This window comes from Ictidomys tridecemlineatus, chromosome 3 (assembly GCF_052094955.1).
Source record: "Ictidomys tridecemlineatus isolate mIctTri1 chromosome 3, mIctTri1.hap1, whole genome shotgun sequence".
Lineage (NCBI taxonomy): Eukaryota > Metazoa > Chordata > Mammalia > Rodentia > Sciuridae > Ictidomys > Ictidomys tridecemlineatus.
The window spans coordinates 35283238-35309390 of NC_135479.1; the positions used below are offsets into that span (position 1 = coordinate 35283238).

General features: G+C 36.4%; 1 protein-coding gene across 1 annotated transcript in view; it reads left to right on the forward strand.

Moving 5' to 3' along the window:
* The window catches only part of Usp32 (ubiquitin specific peptidase 32), a 172815-nt gene extending 148211 nt beyond the window's left edge, over window positions 1-24604 (forward strand). The window contains exons 27-34 of the mRNA XM_005321537.3: window positions 4825-5009; window positions 8484-8570; window positions 10409-10529; window positions 16260-16451; window positions 18290-18578; window positions 20767-21191; window positions 21693-21785; window positions 22407-24604. Coding sequence (XP_005321594.1) covers window positions 4825-5009; window positions 8484-8570; window positions 10409-10529; window positions 16260-16451; window positions 18290-18578; window positions 20767-21191; window positions 21693-21785; window positions 22407-22580 — 1566 coding nt within the window. The 3' untranslated portion in view covers window positions 22581-24604. The remainder of the gene's footprint in view (window positions 1-4824; window positions 5010-8483; window positions 8571-10408; window positions 10530-16259; window positions 16452-18289; window positions 18579-20766; window positions 21192-21692; window positions 21786-22406) is intronic.
* The last annotated feature ends 1549 nt before the right edge of the window (window positions 24605-26153 follow it).

The following is a 26153-nucleotide window of genomic DNA, read 5'->3' on the forward strand; positions in this document are numbered from 1 at the left end:
GAATACTTATGTGTGACTTAATAAGCTGATTGTCACAGGGAAATACAGAGTACCAAGAGTAGCCTAGACATTTTATTTATTTTTTTATTTTTTTTGGTGGGGTGGGATGGGGACCAGAGATTGAACCAAGAGGCCCTTAATCATTGAGCCACATCCTCAGCCCATTTTAGTTTTTATTTTGAGACAGGTTCTTGCTAATTTGCTTAGGGCCTTTCTAAATTGCTGAGGCTGGCTTTGAAGTTGCATTCTTCCTGAGCTGCTAGGATTACAGGCTGGCACCATTGCACCTAGTAGTCAAGACACTCTTTTTTTTTTTTTAGTTGTAGTTGGACACAATACTTATATTTTATTCATATATTTTTATATGGTGCTGAGGATTGAACCCAGGGTCTCCCATGACAAGGTGAGTGCTCTACCGCTGAGCCACAACCCCAGCCCCCAAGAAACTCGAGCATGGAGAATTGAACAGCAGATACCAAGATTTATTTTTTAAATTTGGTACTTAACAATGTGATGTTGGTGTGAAAAAAGACAAATCAATAAAATAAAATGGAGAACTCAAAAACAGGTTCACACATGTATGAGCACTTGATTTACAACAAAGGTGGCATTGTAGAGCAGTGAGAGAAAGATATTTTTCTCAGTAAATGGTGCTTGGGCCAATTGGATGTCCATACGAAATTTTTTTACCTACTAAATCTAGGAGGACTATAAAACTAATTCTGAAAACAAAAAGAAATGCCCCTTGGAAGATGATAAAAGTGAATATATTCATAATGTTGGTATAGGGAATGACTTCTTAAATAGTAAATAGGACACAGAAAATATTAATCATAAAGAAAAAGATTGATAAATTGGACTTCATTAAAATGGAGAATATTAGTTCCATCAAAAGACACCATTAAGAGGAGGCCTGGGATTGTGGTTCAGAAGTAGAGTACTTGCCTAGCATGCGTGAAGCACTGGGTTCCATCCTTGGCACCACATTAAAATAAAATAAAAGTATTGGGTTCCCATACAACTAAAAAATAAATGTTTTTTTTTAAAGTTGTTAAAAAAAAAAAACAAGACACCATTAAGAGAGTGAAAAAGCAAGCCTTGCGAAAGAAAGAAAAAGAAAAAAGATCAGCCATCCTAGTAATCAGGAAAATATAAAACCATATGTTTATATCACTGCTTACCCACCAGAACAGCTAAAATTAAAAACTGTTGGTAGGTATAATAGAACAATAGGAACAGTCCTACTTCTGATGAGTAAGTAAATTAATAAAGCTACTTTGGAAAATAATTTACTAGCTTAAGCTAAGCATTTCCACCCCTGGATATCCACTCAGTGGGTATGTACATCAGGAAATATGTACAAGAATATTCATAGCAACATTATCAATAATAACGCAAACTGAAAAGACAAAAAATGGAAGCATTAAATGTTTATTAGTGGTACAAAGGATAAATAGTTGATATATATTCATATAATAGGATACTATGCAGCAATGAAAATAACAAATTTTTAGTTATGTCACTATAATCTTTTAATGTTAATGAAAATAATCTAGACACGAGAATATGAATTATTCCTTTAAAAAATAAAAATTGTAAAAACATAAAAGTGATATTTAGTGTTTATAGGATTTTAAATCATTGAACCATAATATATTGTCAGCTCTAGATTTTCATCATTGACTAGTCCTTATTACCAGTTTCCTTCATAATCTAACCAGTGCTTTTGAAAATGCCTAAAATTGATTTTAATTCTCTTTCTCTCTGTTATAAATGAACTCTTTTCCCCACTATTTTGGTGAATGGCAACACCATTCTTTCATGCTAAATTCTAAAACCTGAGAGTATTCTGACTATTTTTTTCCTTTTCTCCTAAAACTTCTTATTCAATATATGACCATGCCTTCTTTTTAAAATACAACTTGATCCTGACACAGTGCATATTCCTGTAAACCCAGCTCCTCAGAATACTGAGGCAGGAGGATTGCAAGTTCAAGGCCAGCCTGGGCAACAACAAAACCCTGTTTCACAACAAAATGTTTTAAAAGGACTGGAAATTTAGGTAGTTCCGTGGTAGGGTGCTTGCCTAGCATGTGTAATGCCCTGGTTTCATCCTAGTACTACAAATAAAACAAAACAAAGTAAAATAAAATTTGAATTTATAATTTCTTCTTTGTTTCATTACTACCATTCATACCTTTTTTTTTTTTTAAGAGAGAGAGAGAGAGAATTTTTAATATTTATTTTTTAGTTCTCGGCGGACACAACATCTTTGTTGGTATGTGGTGCTGAGGATCGAACCCGGGCCGCATGCATGCAAGGCGAGCGCGCTACCGCTTGAGCCACATCCCCAGCCCCTTTCATACCTTTTTGATATCATGGTTGAAATGGCCAATTGGATTGCTTTGAAAGTAATTTTTCCCCCTTTTTTGGGGGGGAAGGGGTAAGATAGTAACAGAAGAGGAATAGGCTAAGCAACATAGGTAATATTGAGAAATAGGAGAAGGGAAAAACAGAATATTGACAGCAATTAAATGATGAGTCAGTTTTGAGAAAAAAGTAGAGAAGTCTAAAAAGAATGAAAAGTAGAAAACGACAGTGTGATCAAATAAATAGGGCAAAAACTTAGCAGAGTTCAAGCGAGTTGAGTTTTTTCAGATAAAAGAAAAAGTTGTGAGGAAAGAACAAGAAAATTCTCAGTAGAACTGGGAGTAGAAATTCTCCTGGGAAGAACTGGTAGACTTGGGCCCTAGGGCACTGGGATAAGTTACCCTTGAGATGGCTGGGGTTGTGTCTCAGCAATAGAGCGCTCACCTAGCACATGTGAGGCCCTGGGTTGAATCCTCAGCACCACATAAAAATAAATAAATAAAATAAAGGTATTATTTTTACAACTAAAAAATAAATATTAAAAAAAAAAAAAAGAGGGCTGGGGATGTGGCTCAAGCGGTAGCGCGCTCGCCTGGCATGCGTGCGGCCCGGGTTCGATCCTCAGCACCACATACCAACAAAGATGTTGTGTCTGCCGAGAACTAAAAAATAAATATTAAAAAAAAAATTAAAAATAAAAAATAAAAAAGAGAGAGAGAAAGAAAAGAAAGTTGTGTGGAGTTTTTCACTTTTGGTGCTAGAGATTGAACCCAGGGTACTTTATCACTGAGGCACATCCCCTAGTCCTTTTTGTGTTTTAATTTTGAGACAGAGTCTTGCTAAATCGTTGAATCTGGTTTTGAACTTGTAATCCTCTTGCTTCAGCCTCCCAAATTGCTGGATGACAGGCATGTGCTATGTGGGTTTTATTTTGAGACAGGGTCTTGCTGAATTTCCCAGACTGGCCTCCAACTTGTGGTCCTCCTGCCATAGCCTCCCAGATAGCTAGGATTACAGGAAAGCATCATGATGTGCAGCTTCACTGTTTCTTATTTTAAAATACATTTGAACTGAACTGTCTAGGTTCCTGCGAGTATTACAACAAAATCAACACATAAAATAAGGTCTTAAAAAACTTGTGTTTAGCAAAGCTTAAATTAGTAATGTGAAAAGAAAATGCTTGAGAATCTGAAATAAAAAAAGGTCTTTTCAGTTAGAAACTAGCTAATCCCTAAATTATTGATTTAGCTTTTCTCACTACTTCATAAAGACCAAACTATTTAAATAATTAAATGTCTAAATACTCAGCAGCTTTTTGAATAATATTGACCTCCCACCATCCATCCTATAATTCTAAACTTCTGATTTATTAAGGAGTCATTTCCAGTCAAATTTTTGTATAGATATCTATATATTGTATACATATTATATATTACATTATATATTATATATATATTTGGGTTGAGCATCCCTAATCTGAAAATTTCCACATTAAGGATGCTTCCCAGGTAAAGTTTAATGCATATATTTAAAACTCTAATAAAAGAACTGGCAATCTGTCATGTCTGTAAAAAACAAAAATAAAGTCACTTTGTTGCTTTTAGCAGGATGGATAAATTGTTATAAATTAATAACTGGGCTGGAATTGTGGCTCAGCGGTAGTATGCTCGCCTAGCATGGGTGGGGCCAGGGTTCGATCCTCAGCACCACATAAAAATAAAGGCATTGTGTTGTATCGACCTACACCTAAAAAAATCAATATTAATAAAATAATAACTTGTTTTCGGAAGTCCCAAAGATTTGGGAATTGCTTCTTTAACAACCACTATCAATAGCTTATTCTTAGAAAATTACATTTTGGGGCTGGGGATGTGGCTCAAGCGGTAGCACGCTCGCCTGGCATGCGTGCGGCCTGGGTTCGATCCTCAGCACCACATACAAACAAAGATGTTGTGTCCGCCGAGAGCTAAAAAATAAATATTAAAAATTCTCTCTCTCTCTCTCTCTCTCTCTCTCTCTCTCTCTCTCTCTCTCTCTCTCTCTCCTCTCTCACTCTCTCTTTAAAAAAAAAAAAAGAAAATTACATTTTGAAGGGAGGTTTTTAGTGCATACTTTCTAGAGAAAGAATAAGTTGTAATTATTTAAAGGCCTTGAGCTATGAAACTATTACTAGTTTTTACATATGACTCAGTATGTGTGACAAGTATTTATCAGAGAAAATTGTACTTTGGAAATATTAAATACTGAACTCTTTGATATAAGTCTGAAATTGGCAATACTTCTACCTTTCAGTAATTCCACTTTAAATAACCATTGCATGTTTTTTTAAGATGGTTCCATAAAAGAAGAGTATAGTAGAAATTAAGTTGAAAATGTCTAATAATGCTATTATTGGCAATCTTGGGAGAATCAGAGTCCTGTCTTTTTACTCTATTCTCTTACTTATACATATAGATGAGAACAGAATTGTATTTCCTGTCATCTCAGAAGAATCGGCCCAGCCTCTTTGGAATGCCACTGATTGTTCCATGTACTGTGCATACCCGGAAAAAAGATCTATATGATGCAGTTTGGATTCAAGTATCTCGTTTAGCTAGCCCTCTCCCACCTCAGGAAGCTAGTAACCATGCTCAGGATTGGTAAGTTCGGGGGTAACCTAGACTTCAAGTTTCCAAACTCTAAGAGAATAATTTATGTGAATTCTTATGATACAAAGGACTCATTCCATGTCAAGTTAAGTCACACTTGAAAGAACCATTTGGTTTGATCTTTTGATAAAAGAAGATATACTGCTTCCTTTTGTCACTTAGATATTCCAGTTTCTAATAATTCTTTCATTCTCCTGCTAATGCTTCAGGTAATATACTTGTCTTCTATTATTACAAAAGTAAAGAGTATGAATTTATCAGTAAATTTGTATTACCTTGATTGTCTTTGAAATTCAGAATGGGAATCACAGTGTACATGAACTCTTTCATGAAAAAGTCTCATGCCATAATATATGATTCAGTTGGATAGTTTCTATACTATGTCATTTTAATATGGAATAATTTCATAAATCTAAGGATAATAAGCGTTTTCGATTTTCCTTCTATTCCTCCAGCCATTATTCTATTGGATTAATAAATGCACTGACTTTGAATAGCATTGGCATTATGGTGCCTTATTTGTATCTCAGTTTAATTACAGATTATTTTCTTGCTATCATAATGCAAATGAAAGTTCTATCTCTGTAATAACTGAATAAAAAATTTATTTTTGTTATGGTACAGGGTATTTCGATGATTAGATAGGGCTTATGGTAAATCTTAAAGAATAACTACAAACAATAGATAAGCAATTTAGTTGATGAATGTTTAGTATAAGTGAGCTTAGATTTGAAGTGAGAGTCTGGTTGAATTTAAAAGACTTCTAGGTAAGGACTTTTCCCAGGACTTGCTAATGAATTGGATGTGGATTGTGTGTAAAAAAAAAAAAAAAAGGAGTTCAGGCTAGGTTTTTAGCCTGAGCAATTGTTTTTGAATGGTGTTCCCTTTTATGAAAATAGGAAAACTGGAGAAGGAGCAGATTTTGTCATGAAAGAAGAGAATCAAGTTAAATTCAGTACACCTGTTATTGTATCCAAGAGGGAAATTCACTTGAATATCTTTTGCTGGAGATATATATAAGGTGTCACCAAACATTTAATAGTTGAAATTTAAATCCCTGAGACAAGACTCATTTAAGAGAGCAAGAGTTAAAACAATCAGATACCCAAGATCTAATTTTCTGACTCATTCCAGCATTTAGAGGTTGAAAAGAGAAAGGAGAATTAGCAGCCAGTAATGTGTAGAAAACCTAGAAAAGTTAAGTGAAGAAAGTATTTCAAGGAAGACATGACCAGTTGTTTTAAATCAGAGAGATTGAGTAAGAAGAGGACTAAAAATTACCTACTACTTTTCATAAAATGTCAATCTTTGGTGACCTTTGTGAAATCTGTTTTAGTGGAGTACTATAGAGGTTGGAGTGGCTTAAACAGAGAATGATTTTAACAGCCATTTTAAAGATAACAAGAGTTTATCTTTTGGAAATACACACTGAAATATTTATAAATAAAGTAATAAAATCTCTCTGATTTCCATCAAATGGATCTAGCAAGTCACAATAGCCAAAAGGTTAAAAAATATCCAAGGGTCTTATCAGTGGATGAAGGGATAAACAATAGCAGTATATATGCAATGGGGAATATTATTTGGCCATCAATAGAAATGAAGCACTGACACATTTTGCAATATAGATGAAACTTGAAAACATTATACTAAGTAAAATAAGCCAGACACAAAAGGATGAACATTGTATGATTTTACTTTTTTATCAAGTATCTATAATGAGCAAATTCATGGAAACAGAAAACAGGTTAGAAACTATGGTTAGAGGGTGGGGATATTGGTCAGCTTTTCATTACTGCACCAAATACCTGAGATAACCAGGTTAAAAAGAGGAAAGATTTATTTTGGCTCACAGTTTTTAAGAGGTTTTAACCCAGAGTCAGTTGGCCTCATTGCTTTTGAGCCCTTGGTGAAGCAGTACATCATGGCAGTAAACAAGCTGCTCACCTTGGTGAGGAGGTATAGACATGAAGAGGCCAGGGTTCCAACATCCCTTCAAACACAATATCTAATACCCTCAGACCTAACTTATCCCACCTCCTAAAGATTCCACATACTACTATCCCAGTACTACCATGGGCTCAAGACCAAGTTTTCAACACACAGGGGGACATTCAAGATCTAAATTAACAGGGATACAGGGGTTTTTTTGCTCAGTGGATACAGGGTTCCCTGTGAGAGTGCTGCTTGCTCATTTTGGCTCCTTATCTTTCATTTGCTTTCTCACTTAATGTTGATTTGGACAGAATACTGGACAGTAAGGACTATCAGTATCATTCATTGGACAGGTTATGCAGAAAGATGGGGAGTTGCTATGGAAGACCCATTATTCACTTTTGCCCTTACAGTGAGTCTTTATCATGGTTTAATACTTCTAGCAGCCATGTGATAGCCACTATCAATGGCCAAATGAGCTGAAAAGTATACTGCTCTTAGGTTAACATCCCTTGCTTTGCTTTTTTTTTTTTTTCCTCCCAGCTTTATGAACTAAAATTAAAAATAGGAGTTGAGGGACAGGGAGCATCTTGTTTTTCAGGGTTTTTTTTTTTTTTTTTTTTTTTTTTAAGCTAGGAAATAAACCCAGAATCTCACATTTGCTAAACCTGTGCTCTATCACTGAGCAGTACCCGCAACCCAGAAATTATATGTTTAAGATGTACAACTTGATATTATGGTATTATGTATAAATTGTTGTTTGTTGTACAGGCAAGGTTTAGTAGATTTTTTTAAAACTTTGGATAACTTACAAATTATTGGCATTTAAAGGAAGCTATGCCAAGAATAGTACGTGCAGGGCTGGGGATGTGGCTCAAGTGGTAGCGCGATCGCCTGGCATGCATGCGGGTTCGATCCTCAGCACCACACACAAACAAAGATATTATGTCCGCCGAAAACTAAAAAAATAAATATTAAAAATTCTCTCTCTCTCTCTCTCTCTCTCTCTCTCTCTCTCTCTCTCAAAAAAAAAAAGAATAGTACGTGCAGTTTCTGTCTTTAAGTAGTTAACGTAGAGAAAAAGGGATACCTATCTTACTTGTACCATAAACAAGGAATCTGATTAAAGAAGACCTTTAAATATATAGCCTTCAATGGTATGTCAGTGTTCTTAACATAGAAAAGTCGAACATTAGTTTAATATGAATTAAATCCTCTGATAAAATTAAGGCTGAAGGATATTTGGTGATTTCATGATTAGATTATCTTGTAAGGTTTTTGCATGCCAAGTAGACCTAATTTTAGAGATATCTAGTAATCCATGCCTTCTGTAAGCAGAGATGTGGCCTATTGTGGCTGGTACATGGCTATAGCTGATTATGAATTAGAATAAGCAACATTGAGCTACCAGCATGAGCATAATGCTATGGCAGATGCCCCTTCCTAAAATCACTTTAAGGGAAGAAGAAAAGGAGATGGACCTCAAGCCAGAAATGCTTCTTAGGTTTATGTTCTCTTCTTCTATTTCAGTGATGACAGTATGGGCTACCAATATCCATTCACTCTACGAGTTGTGCAGAAAGATGGGAACTCCTGTGCTTGGTGCCCGTGGTATAGGTAAAGTGATCTCCTATAGAAGAAAAATTTTAATAGAATTGCAACTTCAGATTATTTTACTTTTTTCCTAAGATTTCCAGTCTTGAGAAGTTAATAGCAAATAAGCAGTTTGAAATAAACTTAGAATTTGTTTCTTCCTATCTTATTTGTGAGATCAACAGCTAAATTTTGCCTTTTAATCTTAGCTGGTTTTATAAACTCTATAGTACACCACCTTATGATCAACACTCATTATTCAAACTTTTTTTTTTTTTTAACTTACTATGTTGCCTAGGCTGATCTTGAACTCCTGGTATCAAGGGATCCTCCCACCTTAGTCCCTCAGTCTTCCAGGTATTGGCACTATAGGCCCACACCACCATGCTTGACTATTTTTACCCTAAACTTTCTGCTTCTTAAATATAAATCAGTTAGGTCAGGCATGGTGCACATGCCTATAATCCCAGTGACTGGGAAGGTGAGGCAGAAGAATCACTAGTTTATCCTTGGCAATTTAGTAAGACCCTGACTGGGAATGTAGCTCAGTAGTAAAGTACCCTGGGTTTAATCCCCAGAAACTCAAAATAAAAACAAACAAAACATGCACAGACACAAAACAATAACTGTAAGTCAGTTTGGAAGTTCTGAGCCAATAAAACATGATATACTTACGGTATTTAGACAGAGGTATGGAGATTGATTGGTCATTTCTGTTATAGCAGGCAAAGTGCCTGACAATATTGAAATCGACTTTTAGAGAACTGTAGTGGACTTAGCAAACTGAACCTGAAATAGGCTTTGGAATCATAGCTTTGTCGTGTACTATTCCCTGCAACTTTAAAATTTTTTGTGTTTTTTTTTTTTTTTTAAAGAGAGAGTGAGAGAGGACAGAGAGAGAGAGAATTTTTTAATATTTATTTTTTAGTTCTCGGCAGACACAACATTTTTGTTGGTATGTGGTGCTGAGGATCAAACCCGGGCCGCACGCATGCCAGGCGAGCGCGCTACCGCTTGAGCCACATCTCCAGCCCCAATTTTTGTGTTTTTTAAAAGTATTTTTTAGTTACAGATGGACACATTATCTTTATTTTGTTTATTTAGTTTTATGTGGTGCTGAGAATCTAACCCAGTGCCTTACATGTGCGAGGCGAGCACTCTGCCACTGAGCCACATCACCAGCCCATTGTTGTATATTTTTGCTGGGTGCAGTGGCCCATGCATGTATCCCAGCAGCTTGGGAAACTGAGGCAGGAGGGTTGCAATTTGGGGGTCAGGCTCAGCAGCTTAGCAAGACCCTGTCTCTAAATGAAAAAAAGGGCTGGGGATGTGGCTCAGTGATTAAGTGCCCTGGGGTCCAATCCCTGGTACCAAAAAAAACCCAAAAAATTTGTATATTTTTACCTAATATCATTTTATTAACAAATTGTTATACCATTGTTATACCAGATAAGTTATTAAATAACTGAGTTTAGATTTTTTTTTTAATGTGGTGCTGAGGATCGAACCCAGTGCCTCACACATGCTAGGTAAGCAGTCTACCACGGAACCACAACCCCAGCCCTGAATTTAGAATTTCTATCTGTTCCCCTGCTTGTTTGTCACTATACTCACAGCTTCCTGTATGTTAACAATTGTTTCTTTAGTGCTTTGTAAAATCAAGGACTTGAGAATTAATAAATATGATTCCCTGAACTAATAAGTATTACTAAATATTATTATATTTTTCCAAGTCTGAAGTTAGAATCCCATGACCAATTGTGAAGCCAAGAGGGAAGTAGGAGGAAGAATATTTCTGATTAAGAAAATTTAGATCCCTTCATAGTTATTTTTTCCTTTATGGACCTTTTTCTCCTTTTTAGATTTTGCAGAGGCTGTAAAATTGATTGTGGGGAAGATAGAGCTTTCATTGGAAATGCATATATTGCTGTGGATTGGGATCCCACAGCCCTTCATCTCCGCTATCAAACATCACAGGAAAGAGTAAGTATGCAGGGATGCCATAAGATGTGATTTTTATTTAGGAAATTATTTTTCAGTTTAACTATCATGACAATTTGAAACAACCAGAAAAAGTCATCGGCATTCAACCAGTTGGCACGTCAACACAATTGCTTACGCTTACTGTTTTTCAGCTTCTGATATCATTGATATTGGGGTGTTAGATTTCAGAAGAATTAATAACAAGTAAATCCTGGAACAAAACTCTAAGAACTTATATTCTCTAGCCCTGACATACCAACAAACATCTCTTTGCCCATTTGTTAAATATCCTTAAAGCTGTAGTATTTGATAAGCAAAATAACTTAACTCATATGTATTCTTAGATTATAGGTGCTAACTTTTTTTTAAAATATTTATATATACTTTTTGGTTGTAGATGGATATAGTGCTTTTATTTTATTTATTTATTTTTATGTGGTACTGAGGATTGAACCCAATGCCTCACACATGCTATGCAAGCACTCTACCACTGAGCCACAACCCCAGCCCCAATAGGTGCTATTTTTAATGGGCATACTAATCAAAAAAATTTTTTAAAAATTGAAATGTTTCAAAACTGGATACATGAGAGTACATATTAGTGACTATTCATCACACTTTACATTTCTCTACCACTGTTAGGTCAGTGGTAGAGTGCTTGCTTAGCATGCATGAGTCCCAGGGTTCAATCCCAGCATAACAAAAATAAACAAAGTACTCCAGGCACTTTTTAATAAGCCAGATATTGTTTGAAGGATAGAGATATTAAAACCCATTAAGTCCCAAGTTTTGAATTCTGGGACTTTTTCAATAAAATTGACAAAGGTGTATTCAAATAAGTTGGAAATCATAATCTAGAGCTTATGTATTGTTAATATGATAGTATAATTAAATATTTAACTTTTTAAAAAATTTTTTAGTTGTTGATGGACCTTTATTTCATTAATATATATGTAGTGCTGAGAATCGAACTCAGTGCCTCACACATGCTAGGCAAATGCTTTACCACTGAGTCACAACCCCATCCCTATTCATTTATTTATATGTGGTGCTGAGAATCGAACCCAGTGTACCACATATGTAAGACAAGCACTCTACCACTGAGCTACAACCCCAGCCCCAGATAATTAAATATTTATATTATAGTATATAATTATATATTAAATGCTACATAAGTGTTTAGAGTTCCACATCAGGGACATTGGTACAAAATGTGTTAAAAATATGTCCCCACACACTATGAGGTTCCTGGGAGCTCTTTCTTAACAAATGAAAGATCAGTGGGCTAAAAGCTAAAGAAAAACTGAAGAGATGTTGATGTTCAGACCATACTCATTGTAGCAATGTAATTCAGTAACTTCAGTCATGCTTCCTTTGAAGAGGGAAAGATTCCTAAATCTTTTTTTTTTCTTTTTTTTTAAAGAGAGAGTGAGAGAGAAGAGAGAGAGAGATAGAGAGAGAATTTTTTAATATTTATTTTTTAGTTCTTGGCGGACACAACATCTTTGTTGGTATGTGGTGCTGAGAATCGAACCCAGGCCGCACGCATGCCAGGCGAGCACTCTACCGCTTGAGCCACATCCCCAGCCCATGATTCCTAAATCTTTGACAACACAAAATCTGACAAGACATTATTCTGACAAAACATTTCTATCAAAGATTAAAAAAAAATATTTGGTCTGTAAATCTCTTCCTCTTTTTAATAATCCCATTGAGAAATCTAAAAAGCTCTGGAGGACATCCTACTTCTAGGAAGAAGGGCCTACATGACTTATTTAATCTCACCCCACTTTCATTTTCAGTGATACACTTGGGATACCATGGAAACAGAACTATTGAGATACTGTGAATTACTGAGGAGTTAGGGACATGTGACTAATCTGGACTTTCCTTACATATGGTTTCTGTATGTGCTTTAAAGAGTCACGAAGACACAGGAAATACCGTGGTTCAAAATTGAGTTTATTGCATATATGCTTTATATACTTTCCTTTTTTAAATTTTTTAAATTTGTTCTAGTTAGTGACAGTAGAATACATTTTGACATATTGTACACAAATGGAGCACAACTTCTCATTCCTTGGGCTGTACATGGTGTAGAGTCACTACAGAAGTGTAATCATACATGTATATAGGGCAGTAATGTCTGTCTCTTCCTCCCATCCTTCCCATCCCACTGTCTTGCCCCTCCTCTCACTCCCCTATGCACCATCCAAAATTCCTTCATTCTTTCATACCCCCACCTCCACTATATTTCTTATTCTGAGTATTTATAGAATAACTATAAATAGTTATTCTATTTATCAGAGGGAAATAGAATACTCTGTCCAACATATAACATTTTTCAAAATACCAAAAAATTAGAAACAATTTTATGTTTGTCCCACATTTGAGGAAAGGTTAAATAGAGCATAGTAGACTCAAGTATAAAAAAATTGCATATACTGGAAAGAAAATTTCTTCAATTATCAAAAAAAAAAAAAAAAAGAAAAACTGTTTGTGAAAAAAAAGAATAAAATCTGCTAACATGCTGACAGTGGCTCCCTTTGCAAAACAAGGGTATTGTGTCCAACTACAACTAAAAAATAAATATCTTTTTAAAAAAAAAAAAAAAAAGAATATAAAAGGTAGGGTTGGGGCTGGGGCTGGGGCTGGGACCGGAACTGGGCCTCATCGGCAGAGTGCTTACCTGGCATGTGTGAGGTACTGTGTTCAACTCTCAGCACTGCATATAAGTAAAATAAAGGTCTGTCAACAACTAAAAAAAAAAAAAAAAAAAGTTTAACAAATATAATGGATTTCCTACCTTTTTACATTTTGAAGAGGATGTGTATAAGTAATTTAAATTATTTGAACTAGTAGAGTATCTCAGCATAGAGTAATACAGGGAATCTTTAAGGAAAACTTATTGATAAATATATATTGTCAATTCACAAATGTTTTTAATTAGCCTTTTATCCTCCCAGTCCCCACCTAGCTCCATATCCTTGTGTTCCACAGAAAATATAGTCAATAAAAATAAACATTCTTCACTAGCATACTGTAATTTGTGGTTGGCCATAAAGCATCTCTGGTAGAGAGATTTGAGATAATATTTAACTGGCTATGAGAAGAGACACTACTATATTTGATATACCTCTTTTTCTGCTTCTGCCAACAATCATGATACAGCATGTTTCCTTTGAAGCAAGTCTGTTTTTCCCTTAAATGACCAACTCAAAAGATACTGAGAAGTACAGTCTTATTACTACAGAATTTGTGCTCAGAAAAGAAGTCAGTGACCTAAGGTCAAGCCCAATTTCCTTTTTTTTTTTTTTAAAGAGAGAGAGAGGAGAGAGAGAGAATTTCAATATTTATTTTTCAGTTATCGGCAGACACAACATCTTTGTTTGTATGTGGTGCTGAGGATTGAACCCGGGCCGCACGCACACCAGGCGAGCGTGCTACCGCTTGAGCCACATCCCCAGCCCCCCAATTTCCTTTTTAAAAACAAAATTTTCCTCCCAAGTTCCTTATTTTAAGTGAGTTCTATAGCCCAGATAGTGATGCAATGTTAAAACCATAATTGCATGATCAACTCCAACCTTCATAGTTTATTGAGGCATTTGACAGTCTCATGACTCCCATCCTCTCCAAAGAGAAAAGGTCTCACCTGAAAATTGTTCTAAACAGAATGGCCTAAACTGTGCCAGTTTGTAATCCAAGCAACCCAGTGTTCCTATCATGAGGTTCAATAATGGAAACTTGTGAGAAATTGCCTTAGGTAAAGATAACCAGTCCACCTGTGGGAGGAAGGGGCAGCAAATGAAATGATATGTGACCTTTACCAGAAACAGAAGCAGTCTTTGTTGGACTTGTAGTCCAGTCTCTGCCTTTAGAGAAAAATACCCATGTGTGAAATCTCATGCAGCCTTCATAGTCCTGATGCTGTGCCTCTCCCACCTTCTCATACATAATAGATAAACAGAAGAGTCTCAGCTCCATGGTTCTGGAATTGCTTGTCAAGTAGTAGTCAGGAGTGGAGGAAGGAAAAAATCTTTTACTGTTGCGTTCTAAGTTCTTCTTTCTCTCCCACCTCCCTATCCCACGCACCCTCACAAACTTACCCTTTTTTACTCTCTCCTTTATTAGCTCCTTCTTGCTCCAAAGCCTAGCAAACTGATTAACAGAACCCCAAAGTTTGGAGCAGGTATTAAGAACCTTACTAATAAGAGCAGCATGCATTTTTTTTTCTTTCTTTTTTTTTTTAAAGCTAGCTCCTTTTTTTTCCCCCTTTTTCTTTTTCTTTTTTCCTGCGGTACTAGGGATTAAACCCAGAGACACTTTACCACTGAACTACATCCCCAGCCCATGTTATTTGTTAATTTGAGACTGGGTCTTGCTAAGTCACTTAGGGCCTCATTAAATTCCTGATTCTGTCCTTGTGATCCTCCTGCCTCAGTCTCTCACTGGAACTACAGGCATGTGCCACCATGTCAAGCTTACTGTATCTTTTGTTGCTGCTATCTCAAATAAAAAGGCACACAGGGTTAGGGGTACAGCCCAATAGTAGGATGCCTGCCTAGTGTGTATGAGACCTAGGTTCAATCCCCAGTACCCCAAAGAAGAAAAAGAGAAAATGATAAATGTGGTATTCCTTTTTTTGTTTTGTTTTGTCTTAATATTTTTTAGATGTTGATGGACCTTTATTTTATTTATTTGTATATAGTGCTGAGAATCGAACCCAGTGCCTCGCACATGCTAGGCAAGTGCTCTACCACTAAGCAAGTGCTCTACCACGCCAGCCTAATATATGTGGTATTCTGATAAATCAGTGTTACATAGTATATCTTCTGGGGCTATATCCTGATGTACTGCCTTCTCATGGTGAGCTTTTCTGTAGTCTTTCCACTTCATCCAGATCTAGCATCTGTGTTTTAGTGATATAATTTCTCCTAGACTCTATACTAGCATACTAATGATGTTGTCTTCCTGATTAAAATATAAATGGCTTACTAAACAGAGCAGATTTGAGATCGTAATTCACATGTAAACTATTTCAGTATTCTAAAATTGAAGAAAAATAAACAGGTAATTCCTTATTTGTTTTTGTCAATTTGAAACATTCAAAAATTGTTCCCAAATGGTCTTATAAGTAGAAATTTTATCCAGGATATTATTGTTGTAATATTCTTAAATAAATTCATGTCTGTATTTACTCAGACTCTATTTGGGGTTGTGTGTGTATATGTGTATAAATATGTGTGTGTGTGTGTGTGTGTGTGTGTGTGTGTGTGTGTGTGTGTGTGTGTGTGTGTGAGAGAGACTTTTTTTTCCCCCAGTACTGGAGATTTAACCCAGGGATGCTCTACCATTGAGTCCTTATTATTTTTATTTCGAGACAGGGGTCTTATTAAGTCATCCAGGCTGGCCTTTTTTTTTTTTTTAAAGAGAGTGAGAGAGGAGAGAGAGAGAATTTTTTTTTAATATTTATTTTTTAGTTCTCAGCAGACACAACATCTTTGTTGGTATGTGGTGCTGAGGATCAAACCTGGGCCGCACGCATGCCAGGCGAGCGCGCTACCGCTTGAGCCACATCCCCAGCCCCCAGGCTGGCCTTGAACTTAAGATTTTCCTGCCTCAACCTCCTGATTTGCGGGGATTGCTAGTGTGTACCACCACACCTGGATGGATGACCATTTCAAATACCCTCAACACAACCCCTATTCATCCTAATCCCTCTCCCTGCAGGTTGTAGATGAGCACGAAAGTGTGGAGCAGAGTCGGCGAGCACAAGCTGAGCCCATCAACCTGGACAGTTGTCTCCGTGCTTTCACCAGTGAGGAGGAACTAGGGGAAAATGAGATGTACTACTGTTCCAAGTGTAAGACCCACTGCTTAGCAACGAAAAAGCTGGATCTCTGGAGGCTTCCCCCTATCTTGGTATGTTACAGCCCTATCCTTGAGTGAACAGAGGTCTAATATAAAGGGGAAAAATCCATTAATGTGAATTTTTGTTATTTTTTAGAATAAGACTTCTCCTATAGCACTCTTTAAAATATTTTCTGTGCAAGTTCTTTATGTTGAGTACAGAGGTGAATTGTTCTAAATTGTTCTAATAGTAGTTCCTATTCCTGAAAAGCTTAATGCCTAGGAGAGAGAAGTTATATAGGCCAGTAACTGCAATTCAGCACAGTATGAGGAGTGCCATAAGTGGTATAATCTAATGAGTTAAAACTTTGGAAGAGGTTAAAGATACTTCCAGGTCTCTGGAGAGGAGGGGGTGCTTTAGGCTAGCCCTTAATTGGACTATCGGAGAGTAAACCATCTGGGAGTTTCCATTGCCCACTGAGTTTGGTCACGTGGCTATGGGACACTGCTGAGCTAAATGTGTGTGCACAAGCACAGGAGCTTATGTGTTCTTTTCTTTTCTTTATATATTCTAGTTGTATGGACACAATCCATCCATGTATTTGTTTGTTTGTTTGTTTGTTTGTTTTTACGTGGTGCTGAGAATCGAACCCATGCTGGGCAAGTGCTCTAACACTGAGCCACAACCCCAGCCCCAACTTATGTGTTCTTTTAGATTTGATTTATTTCTTCTCTCTTCTTTCATATATTAGATTTTCCTTTGGTCCATCAGAAGAGTTTGAAATAACAGATTCATTTAAGAAAGCATTTTCCTGCCAGATGTGGTAACACACACCTATAATGCCAGCTACTCAGGAGGCTGAGGCAGGAGAATCTCAAGTTTTAGGCCAGCCTGGGCAACCTTAGGGAAACATAATCCCAAGAAAAAAGAAAAAAAGTCTGGGGCTGCAGCTCAGTGGTGGAATGCCCTGAGTTGAATCCTCAGTACTGCTTTTAAAAAAACAAAAACAAGTTTTTCTTATGGGTGGAAGTTGCATCAAATATAACTGTAAAGCCAGGTAAGATGGCACACATTTGTAATCCCAGCAACTTGATATGCAAAACAGGAAGATAGCAAGTTCAAGAGACCAGCCTCAGCAACTTAGCAAGATCCTGTCTTGAAATAAAAAAATAAAAAGGGCTAGGGATGTAACTTACTGGTAAAACACCTCTGGGTTCAATCCCCATTACCAAAAAATAAAAAAATAATATATATATAAGGTACTAAGGTGTTTTTTTGTTTGCTTTTTGAGGTGCTGGGGATTGAACCTACAGCCTCATGAATGCTAGGCAAGCACTCTACCTTTGAACTAACCCCTAATAATACTAGTATATTTTAACCAGACATTACATATATTTTCTTACTCATGTCTTCATCCTACTATTCTGTGAAATGAATGTAAGTTTTTCTTTCCTTAGACCAGAATAGCTTCCCAGAGAAGGATGCACAAGAAATTGATAGCACTGATTTAGCTAGCTCCAGGAGTGGAAATGAGGAGAAAGGAAGATAAGAGCAGGGAGGGAAAGGCTTGGAAACAAGGTTGGTGGGAAATGGGGAGACTTTTTTTTAATTAAGGTATATTTTGATAATTGTGTATACTTATATAACCATCACATAAAATATATCATGGAGTAAAGACACTTATAAAAAATATTTTCAAGGAACTAGGGTTGTGGCTCAGTGGTAGAACACTCACCTAGACCATGTGAGGTGCTGGGTTTGATCCTCAGCACAGCATAAAAATAAATAAATAAAGGTATTGTGTCCAACTACAACTAAAAAATATATATATCAAAAAATATTTTTAAGGTCTTTAAAAAATAATGTTGTTGTTATGTTTATATATTGTTTTCTATCTTTTCATCTCCAGATTATTCACCTTAAACGATTTCAGTTTGTAAACGGTCGATGGATAAAATCACAAAAAATTGTTAAATTTCCTCGTGAAAATTTTGACCCTAGTGCTTTTTTGGTACCAAGAGACCCAGCTCTCTGCCATCGTAAACTACTCACACCCCAGGGGGATGACGTCTCTGAACCAAGGGTTCCAGCAGGAGAGGTGAAGAAAGTAGATGCCCAGAGCTCTGCTGGGGAAGAAGATGTGCTCCTGAGCAAGAGCCCATCCTCACTCAGTGCAAACCTTACAGGGAGCCCAAAAGGTGAGGAGGCCTGGAGTGACCTGACAGAGGGACTTTCTTGGGCCCCGTGTACGTTGCATATTTCCCTCTGTCTTCTACTCTGGAGGAGCTACTTGGTGGGATGGGAAGAACCTAAAGAACCTATCTAAAATGAGACTTATCTGTATTTGAACTGTGTGACTTTTTTTTTTTAAGGTGAATTTAATTTGTTTACTTTTTTAAAATTTTATTTTATTTATTTGTATTTTATGTGGTGCTGAGGATTGAACCCAGTGCCTTACATGTGCCAGGCAAGCACTCTACCACTGAACCACAACCCCAGCCCCTGAACTGTGTGACTTTTAGCAAAAAGATGCATCCTCCCTAAATCTAGTTTCTTATTTGTAAAATGGAGCTAATACCAAGTTCACAGTGTAAAGATTTGAAATACCAACAGTGATGTACTTTATGTAATGCTTAATACGTGATAACATGAATGGTAATTTTCATCCTTGTTCCCTTCAAGTAGAAGCTCTCCACGCGTAGTCTGGGAAACCCACAGGGGTCCCTAAGACCCTTTCAAGAGGTCTCAAGGGTCAAAACTATTTTTATAAAAATAATACTAAGACAATCTCTGGGTATCTGGATTATCTTTTAAAAATCAACATCTGTACAGATTCAAGGCCAGTCTCAACAACTTAAAAATGACTGGGGAGATAATTCAGTGGTAAAGTGCCCCTGAGTTTAATTAATTCCCAGTACCAAAAAATTTTTTGTTAAATATTTATTTTATAGTTTTCAGTAGACACAATTTCTTTATTTTATTTTTATGTGGTGCTGAGGATCAAACCCAGGGCCCCACGCATGCCAGGCAAGCCCCCTACTGCTTGAGCCACATCCCCATCCCCCAAAAAATTAAAAAAAAAATTTAAGGGCTGGGGATGTGGCTCAGTAGTTAAGCACTCCTGGTTTCAATCACCGTACATTAAAAAAAATCAAGATCTGGGACAAATATGACACAATGGTAAAAAAAAATAATAAAACTTGAGTATAAGCACACACTATAGGTCTTAACTGAAATATTGTTGTTAGATGTTAAACTATAACCTCCAAAAAGATACATTGAAGTCTTAACTATCATACACAGTCATCCCTTGGTGTGTCCCTGTGAGTTTGGTTCTAGTACCTCACATGGATACCAAAATGTCCCGACCGGCAAAAATCTAGATTCTTCAAGTTCCTTACATAAAATGATGTAGTACTTGCATATATTTCCATATAGTTTGTACATGACCTCCCAGTGTACTTTATTTTTTATTTTTTTTTAACTTATTTTTATTTTTTGGCGGACACAACATCTTTGTTTGTATGTGGTGCTGAGGATTGAACCCGGGCCGCACGTATGCCAGGCGAGCGCACTACCGCTTGAGCCACATCCCCAACCCCTCCCAGTGTACTTTAAATAATCTCCAGGTTACTTGTAATACCAACACAATGTAAATCCTATGTAAATAGTTGTCATGCTGCATTGTTTTTTGATCTGCAGTAGTTTTAATCTGTGATGTTGATCCTTCAGTTAAGAAAGGCCAAGTGTACATGACTTTATGCTTTCATTCTCTCACAAATGTACAGTAGAATCAGAGACAGTATATCATGTGAATATATTGTCACTTTGACAGTGAATGTGCTTGTGTATTATGTTTTTAAATTCCTTAGTTTTACTTTCTAATATAGGAAATACTAAAAGATAAAATACAAACAAAAAAAAAAGTGGGTGGGGATGGGAAGTTGTGACCATGAAGGTTAAGTCCCACTGCTATACAGGATTTTTATGTGAAGTAGAGAGTTTATCCCTAGTACTGTGCTTAGTAATAGTAAGTACTTAATTAATTAATAGTAAATACTTAATTAATAGTTATATTTTTTGTCTAATTTTACAAAAGAGAGGAAAATGTGTTTATAAAGCTCCTTAGTCTAGTAATTACATTGTTTTGAACCGAGTGTGACATAAATCACCTTTCTTGTACTAAACATTTTCAGGATATTGCTGTCTAATGTATTGGCTGTATAATAAGAACTAAAGAGTAACCAGTCAGCAGTGGCCAGTCAGGACTCCCCTATGTTTACCTTTTTGTATACATTTGGGATGCTGGCTTCAAAGTTAGCATGTGGTATCTGTCTTGTCTTGTGGTATTTGGATTTATGAATCTTTCTTTTATCCCTTTCACAGGTTCACCTTCTTCATCAAGGAAAAGTGGAACCAGCTGTCCCTCCAGCAAAAATAGCAGCCCTAACAGCAGCCCACGGACTTTGGGAAGGAGCAAAGGGAGGCTCCGCCTACCTCAGATTGGCAGCAAAAATAAATTATCAAGTAGTAAGGAAAACTTGGATGCCAGCAAAGAGAATGGGGCTGGGCAGATCTGTGAGCTGGCTGATATCTTGAGCAGAGGGCACATACTAGGAGGTAGCCAACCTGAACTGGTCACCCCCCAGGACCACGATGTCACTTTGGCTAATGGATTCCTTTATGAGCATGAGACATGTGGCAATGGCTACAGCAATGGTCAACTTGGAAACCACAGTGAAGAAGACAGCACTGATGACCAAAGAGAAGATACTCATATTAAACCTATTTATAATCTGTATGCAATTTCGGTAAGTAATTTGTTGTGTGGTTTTCAGAGAATAGTCTACATTTTTCAGTGGTTTGTTCACTTATCTTCATTTGTTAATCACAAGCAGTTTTTCAGCACCTGCTTATTTGCTAGACTTTTGCTTGGTGATAGCAAAGTTAACAAAGAAATCTTGGCCTTTTGAATAGACTCCAAGGAGCTCAAAGTATGATGCAGGAAATGGTCATGTAATTAGTATAAGTGGAGTCAGAGGTTCAAATTATTTATTATCAAGTGTTTCTAAGGAGTTTTGCTTTCTAAAAAAAATAATTATAAAATAGTTGTTTACCCACACAAAGTTGAGACTTATGACATTTGTTTTCTGCTTTTTGTTTATTTTGTTTTTAGGAAAAAATTAAAAGGTTCCAAAACATTTCCTCTTACCCATCTAATGTTCAATTTTCTTTTGCTCAGATCCTAGTTCTTTGCCCTGGCTGTAGTACTGGTAACTACTGACATATCCCAACTCTCTTCTCTTCTTTAGTGCCATTCAGGAATTCTGGGTGGGGGCCATTACGTCACTTATGCCAAAAACCCAAACTGCAAGTGGTACTGTTACAATGACAGCAGCTGTAAGGTAAATATTCTCAATCTGAATGAAAGTTGGAAACAGAATGTAGTAAATCTGGGGAATATTTCTTGAAAGAATAGACTTTTTCCTCAATAGGAAATAGATATTTCTGTTAGGATCGGTTTATAAATGTTGTCAGTATTAAGGGACCAAAGGGGATATGCAGAGTGGAGAATGAAAATGTGAATAGTGAGGAAAAAGGAGGTATTAGTTAATGAGAAAAAAATTCCAATCTTTGGAGGATGGGAGGGGTTGTTTTATTTTCATTTTCTTTTGTTTTGTTTTTACAATGTTGGGAATTAAACCTACCTGGGGCTTTGCACATGCTAGACAAGCACTCTACCACTGAGCTACATTCCCCAGCTCCAATATTTTGAACTATTAAAATTTGAAGGCATTTTAGGTCATTCCTTTGACCTGTCTTTGGTTATAATATTTTCCCAAAACAAAAATTGAAGATAATGGTACTCATTTTCAATGCAGATAAGAGATAGTTGACATATTAAATTAATTGGAATCGATCAGGTTAAGTAATTAAAGAGGGTTATTCATCCTTTCCGTGACAAGGATTAAGACCCAGCACCGTGATGGCTTTTTTTTTATTAAAGGCTTTTCTTACCCCTTCAGGAACTTCACCCTGATGAAATTGACACCGACTCTGCCTACATTCTTTTCTATGAGCAGCAGGGGATAGACTATGCACAATTTCTGCCAAAGATTGATGGTAAAAAGATGGCAGACACAAGCAGCATGGATGAAGACTTTGAGTCCGATTACAAAAAGTACTGTGTGTTACAGTAAAGCTACCACTCTGGCTGCTAGACAGGCTGGTGGTGAGGGAGATGACTCCTTGTAGCTGACATTTGGCAAAAGCATCGCTGAAAGGCAAGCTAAATGTAGTTATTTTATCCTGTGACCCTGAAGCACAAAATAAAAATCCTAATTAAAATAGCAGTTAACTTTAAGAGTAGTAATAATTTTGTTTTGAAGTCTCTCACAAGCTCTTCAAGAACTTTCAGGCAGATCCCACCATTAGCCTGTAAACAAAAGGGTTTGGCACCAACTACCTGGGACCAAATAAGAATTCAATTGTGCTTGTCCAGATATGAACAAACTTGTAGTGAGTATAGAGTTTACCAATAGTCATAATAATATACTAAGGATTTCCTTGGAGTCAAAGTAAAAAAAAAAAAAAAATTTATAGTGTTGTCTAGGGACGACATGATATGCTACCTCCTTTTTCCTGAAGTTTTACTCTATTATATTGACAAGATGGAGAAAGCAAGATCCTATAGGTGTGCAAGTGATTCTTACAGCAAAGATGCAGATTTTTCAATTTATTTTTTAAACCATTTCCCTACTCTTCCCTTTCTTTTTGTTTTTGTTGTTGTGTTTGTGTTTGAGACACAACCAGTCACTGTTGGCAGAGGCATATAGTGGTCAGGCTTAGAGGGAGAATCCCTTAAAACTACGTGCCTTCTACCCAGGGTCTTTGTTGGGACACCCAGTAGAAAGAAAAAGCATCCTGGGAAATCCATCTAAAGTGGCCCTCCCGATAGAGGCACCTTACTTTTAGGATACTTGAAGTGTCCTCAAAAATGTGTATCTGCTGAGTGTAGCAGGGTAGTTGCCAGTAATTGCACCATCAAACCATGCATGTGTTGCACAAAGAGCTTCTAGGAAGGTAAGTGGCATCAGAGCTAGATGGTGTTTCACATTAGTGCTTGTTTTGTTCTTTGTTTCTTTGTTTTGCACTTTAAAAAAAAAAAAAAGAAAACAAAATACATGCAAACAAACATACTTGTATTTTGATGGCTCTAAGGGCTATAAATTAACTTGACTGGGGTATTTTCCCCCCATCATATTGTATTTTAAAAAAAACACATAATACATCCCAAATATTGATAGTTCATAAGTATTTTTTATGAAATTGGTGGGTTTAGGAAGTAAACTTCTGTTTTATTTGCATGTCCATTTTATTTTGTTTTTGAGTATTTGTCCCCCCCCCTTTTTTTTTTGCACTAGTCATCAAAAGTCATTTATTTACTGACTTCATTTTTTCCTCTGATTACTCAAGACTGGAACAAAGTATACATGTTATTTATTTCTGGAAGCATTTTTTAAACTCTTTTTTTAAATATATATTCAAAGAAAATGCAACTGCTTATTTTTGATCTTTTTAAAAATTTATTAAGACCCTAAACCTTGATTCTCATTTACTGTCAAATTTTATTACCCTTCCTTGTTTACACACAGTAATTACCAATGTATTTAAGCATTTGTGTTCTGATATCTGAGGCCAGTAACTACCTAGTTCTTCTCAGAGCATTTGGAAAAGTTGTCTTAAATGGCTAAAAATAAGTCTATAATTGCAAGTAGGAAGGAATGACCTAAATGACACAATAAAGTCAGATAAAATGCATACTTTATAATAGTTTCAAGATTTTCCATTCCTACCTGGACAAGCCCCATGAAAAAAGTAGAAGTTTTAAATAATTTCTTTACCGGTGTTTTATTTAAGCAGGTAGCACAATCTACTAATGTTTGATCTGTGTTTGTTATATTGGTTGTAATTAATTTTTTTAATTCATGAACTAGCAGAAAATTTATTAAATTAACTATTAACTACATTCACCTTGTAAATTTCTGTATAAAACTTGTTGACAATGCACTGACTTTAGAAACATGTACATAAATAGAGTGTAAATAAAATAGTGTTGATGTACTGAAATATGAACTGTATAAAAAAGTATTGGTAATTGTATATGGAGTGTACCTGTTTCTCTGTAACTATTATCCAAACAAATTAAAACTGTGGATGCCCATGTGCTGTTTTTCCTCACAGAAGTAAACACAAAAAGTCAACTTCTTCAGCCTTTTTCTCTGTGACCCTGTTTTAAGTCCCCTATTTGAATACCTTTCTGACTTACAGAATGGATGCTCCACCTCTGAGAGCAATAATAGGCTGAATTTGATTTAAACATGGCTCACATCCCTTTTAGAAACTTATTTATAAGATATTGAAGGGAGAAGGGGGTAGAAAGCTGGTTGTGGGGGAGTTCCCACAATAGTTTTCATGCTCATTAGGAGATGAGGTGAAGAAGAAATTGTTTGTATCATGCCGTGAAATACCCCTAGTTCCTAGAGGGCACTGAGAAACAAGGGATGTGCTTGGTTACCTGGGAGGTAACCAAGGAGGCAGTTGGCAAGAGTTCATAACAAATGAAGATTTAGAGGGGGCTGGGGATATGGCTCAAGCGGTAGTGCACTCGCCTGGCATGTGTTCGGCCCGGGTTCAATCCTCAGCACCACATACAAAGATGTTGTGTCTGCTGAAAACTGAAAAATAAATATTAAAAAAAAAAATGAAGATTTAAAGCTTCAAGTTCTTCACCCTCTAGTAATTTTATTTACCTGTAAAATCAAATTACTCAGGCTTCTAAGAAGTAAATGAAGTATATAAATGTCTGGCACAGTGGTTTGTGGGTTTTTTTGTTTGTTTGTTTGGGGGGAAGAGGGGTTGAACCCAGGGCCTTTTGCATGTGATGCAAGCACTCTATCAGTTGAGTTATATCCCCAGCCCTGGCACAGTTTCCTGGGGTGCTTAGTGAATGTAAATTCCTACTCCCATGCATGAGATTCAGTCTTGTTTTTACAAAGAATTTAAAAACTCCCTTGCTCTGCTAAAACCAAAATATTTTAATAGCTCTCTTCTCACATTCTTAAAAAATGGGAATACACATTAAAAATATATAAAATGAAAAGCTGAATTGGCAGCAATGGCAGCTTGTTCAAGGGAAGAAACAAGTAGAAAATGGGTATCCAAAGAGCCCATAAAAATGAAGCAGAGCTCTGAAAGTACTGGTTTGTCTTCCTCTCTCTTCAAATTACAACCTTGGAAGGAAGGAAATGAACAAGCATTTCTTTTCTAGTTTCTGAATAGTCTTATAAGCCGAGAATGTCTTCAGCCTTCCTGCCTCTGGCTGAGTGGTGATTCTGTGTTGAGTCTTTTCACCACTTGGTGGCATTACTGGCTGAGACTACTTTCTTAGAAATACCATTGAATTGGAGCAAGTACACAATTTACCATATTTTTCCTGTGTATTTTAATGGTTGAATGTATAACTTGAAGAGTCAGGGATCCCAGTTTTCCTTGTGATATAAAAATAGTTTCTTTAGTATTGAAATCATAATGTCAGAAATAAACACAGTTTTATGATCAGAGACCTATACAGAATGAGGAAAAAAGAGGCCATCTTTGGGTTTGCCACACTTCTGACCAGTGGGAGGCAAGATAGCAGATAAGAGTGCAGGAGAGACTAGCTCAGGCCTAAAGGGACTACTTGAAGAATAAAGTTTAAGACCATGGGTGAG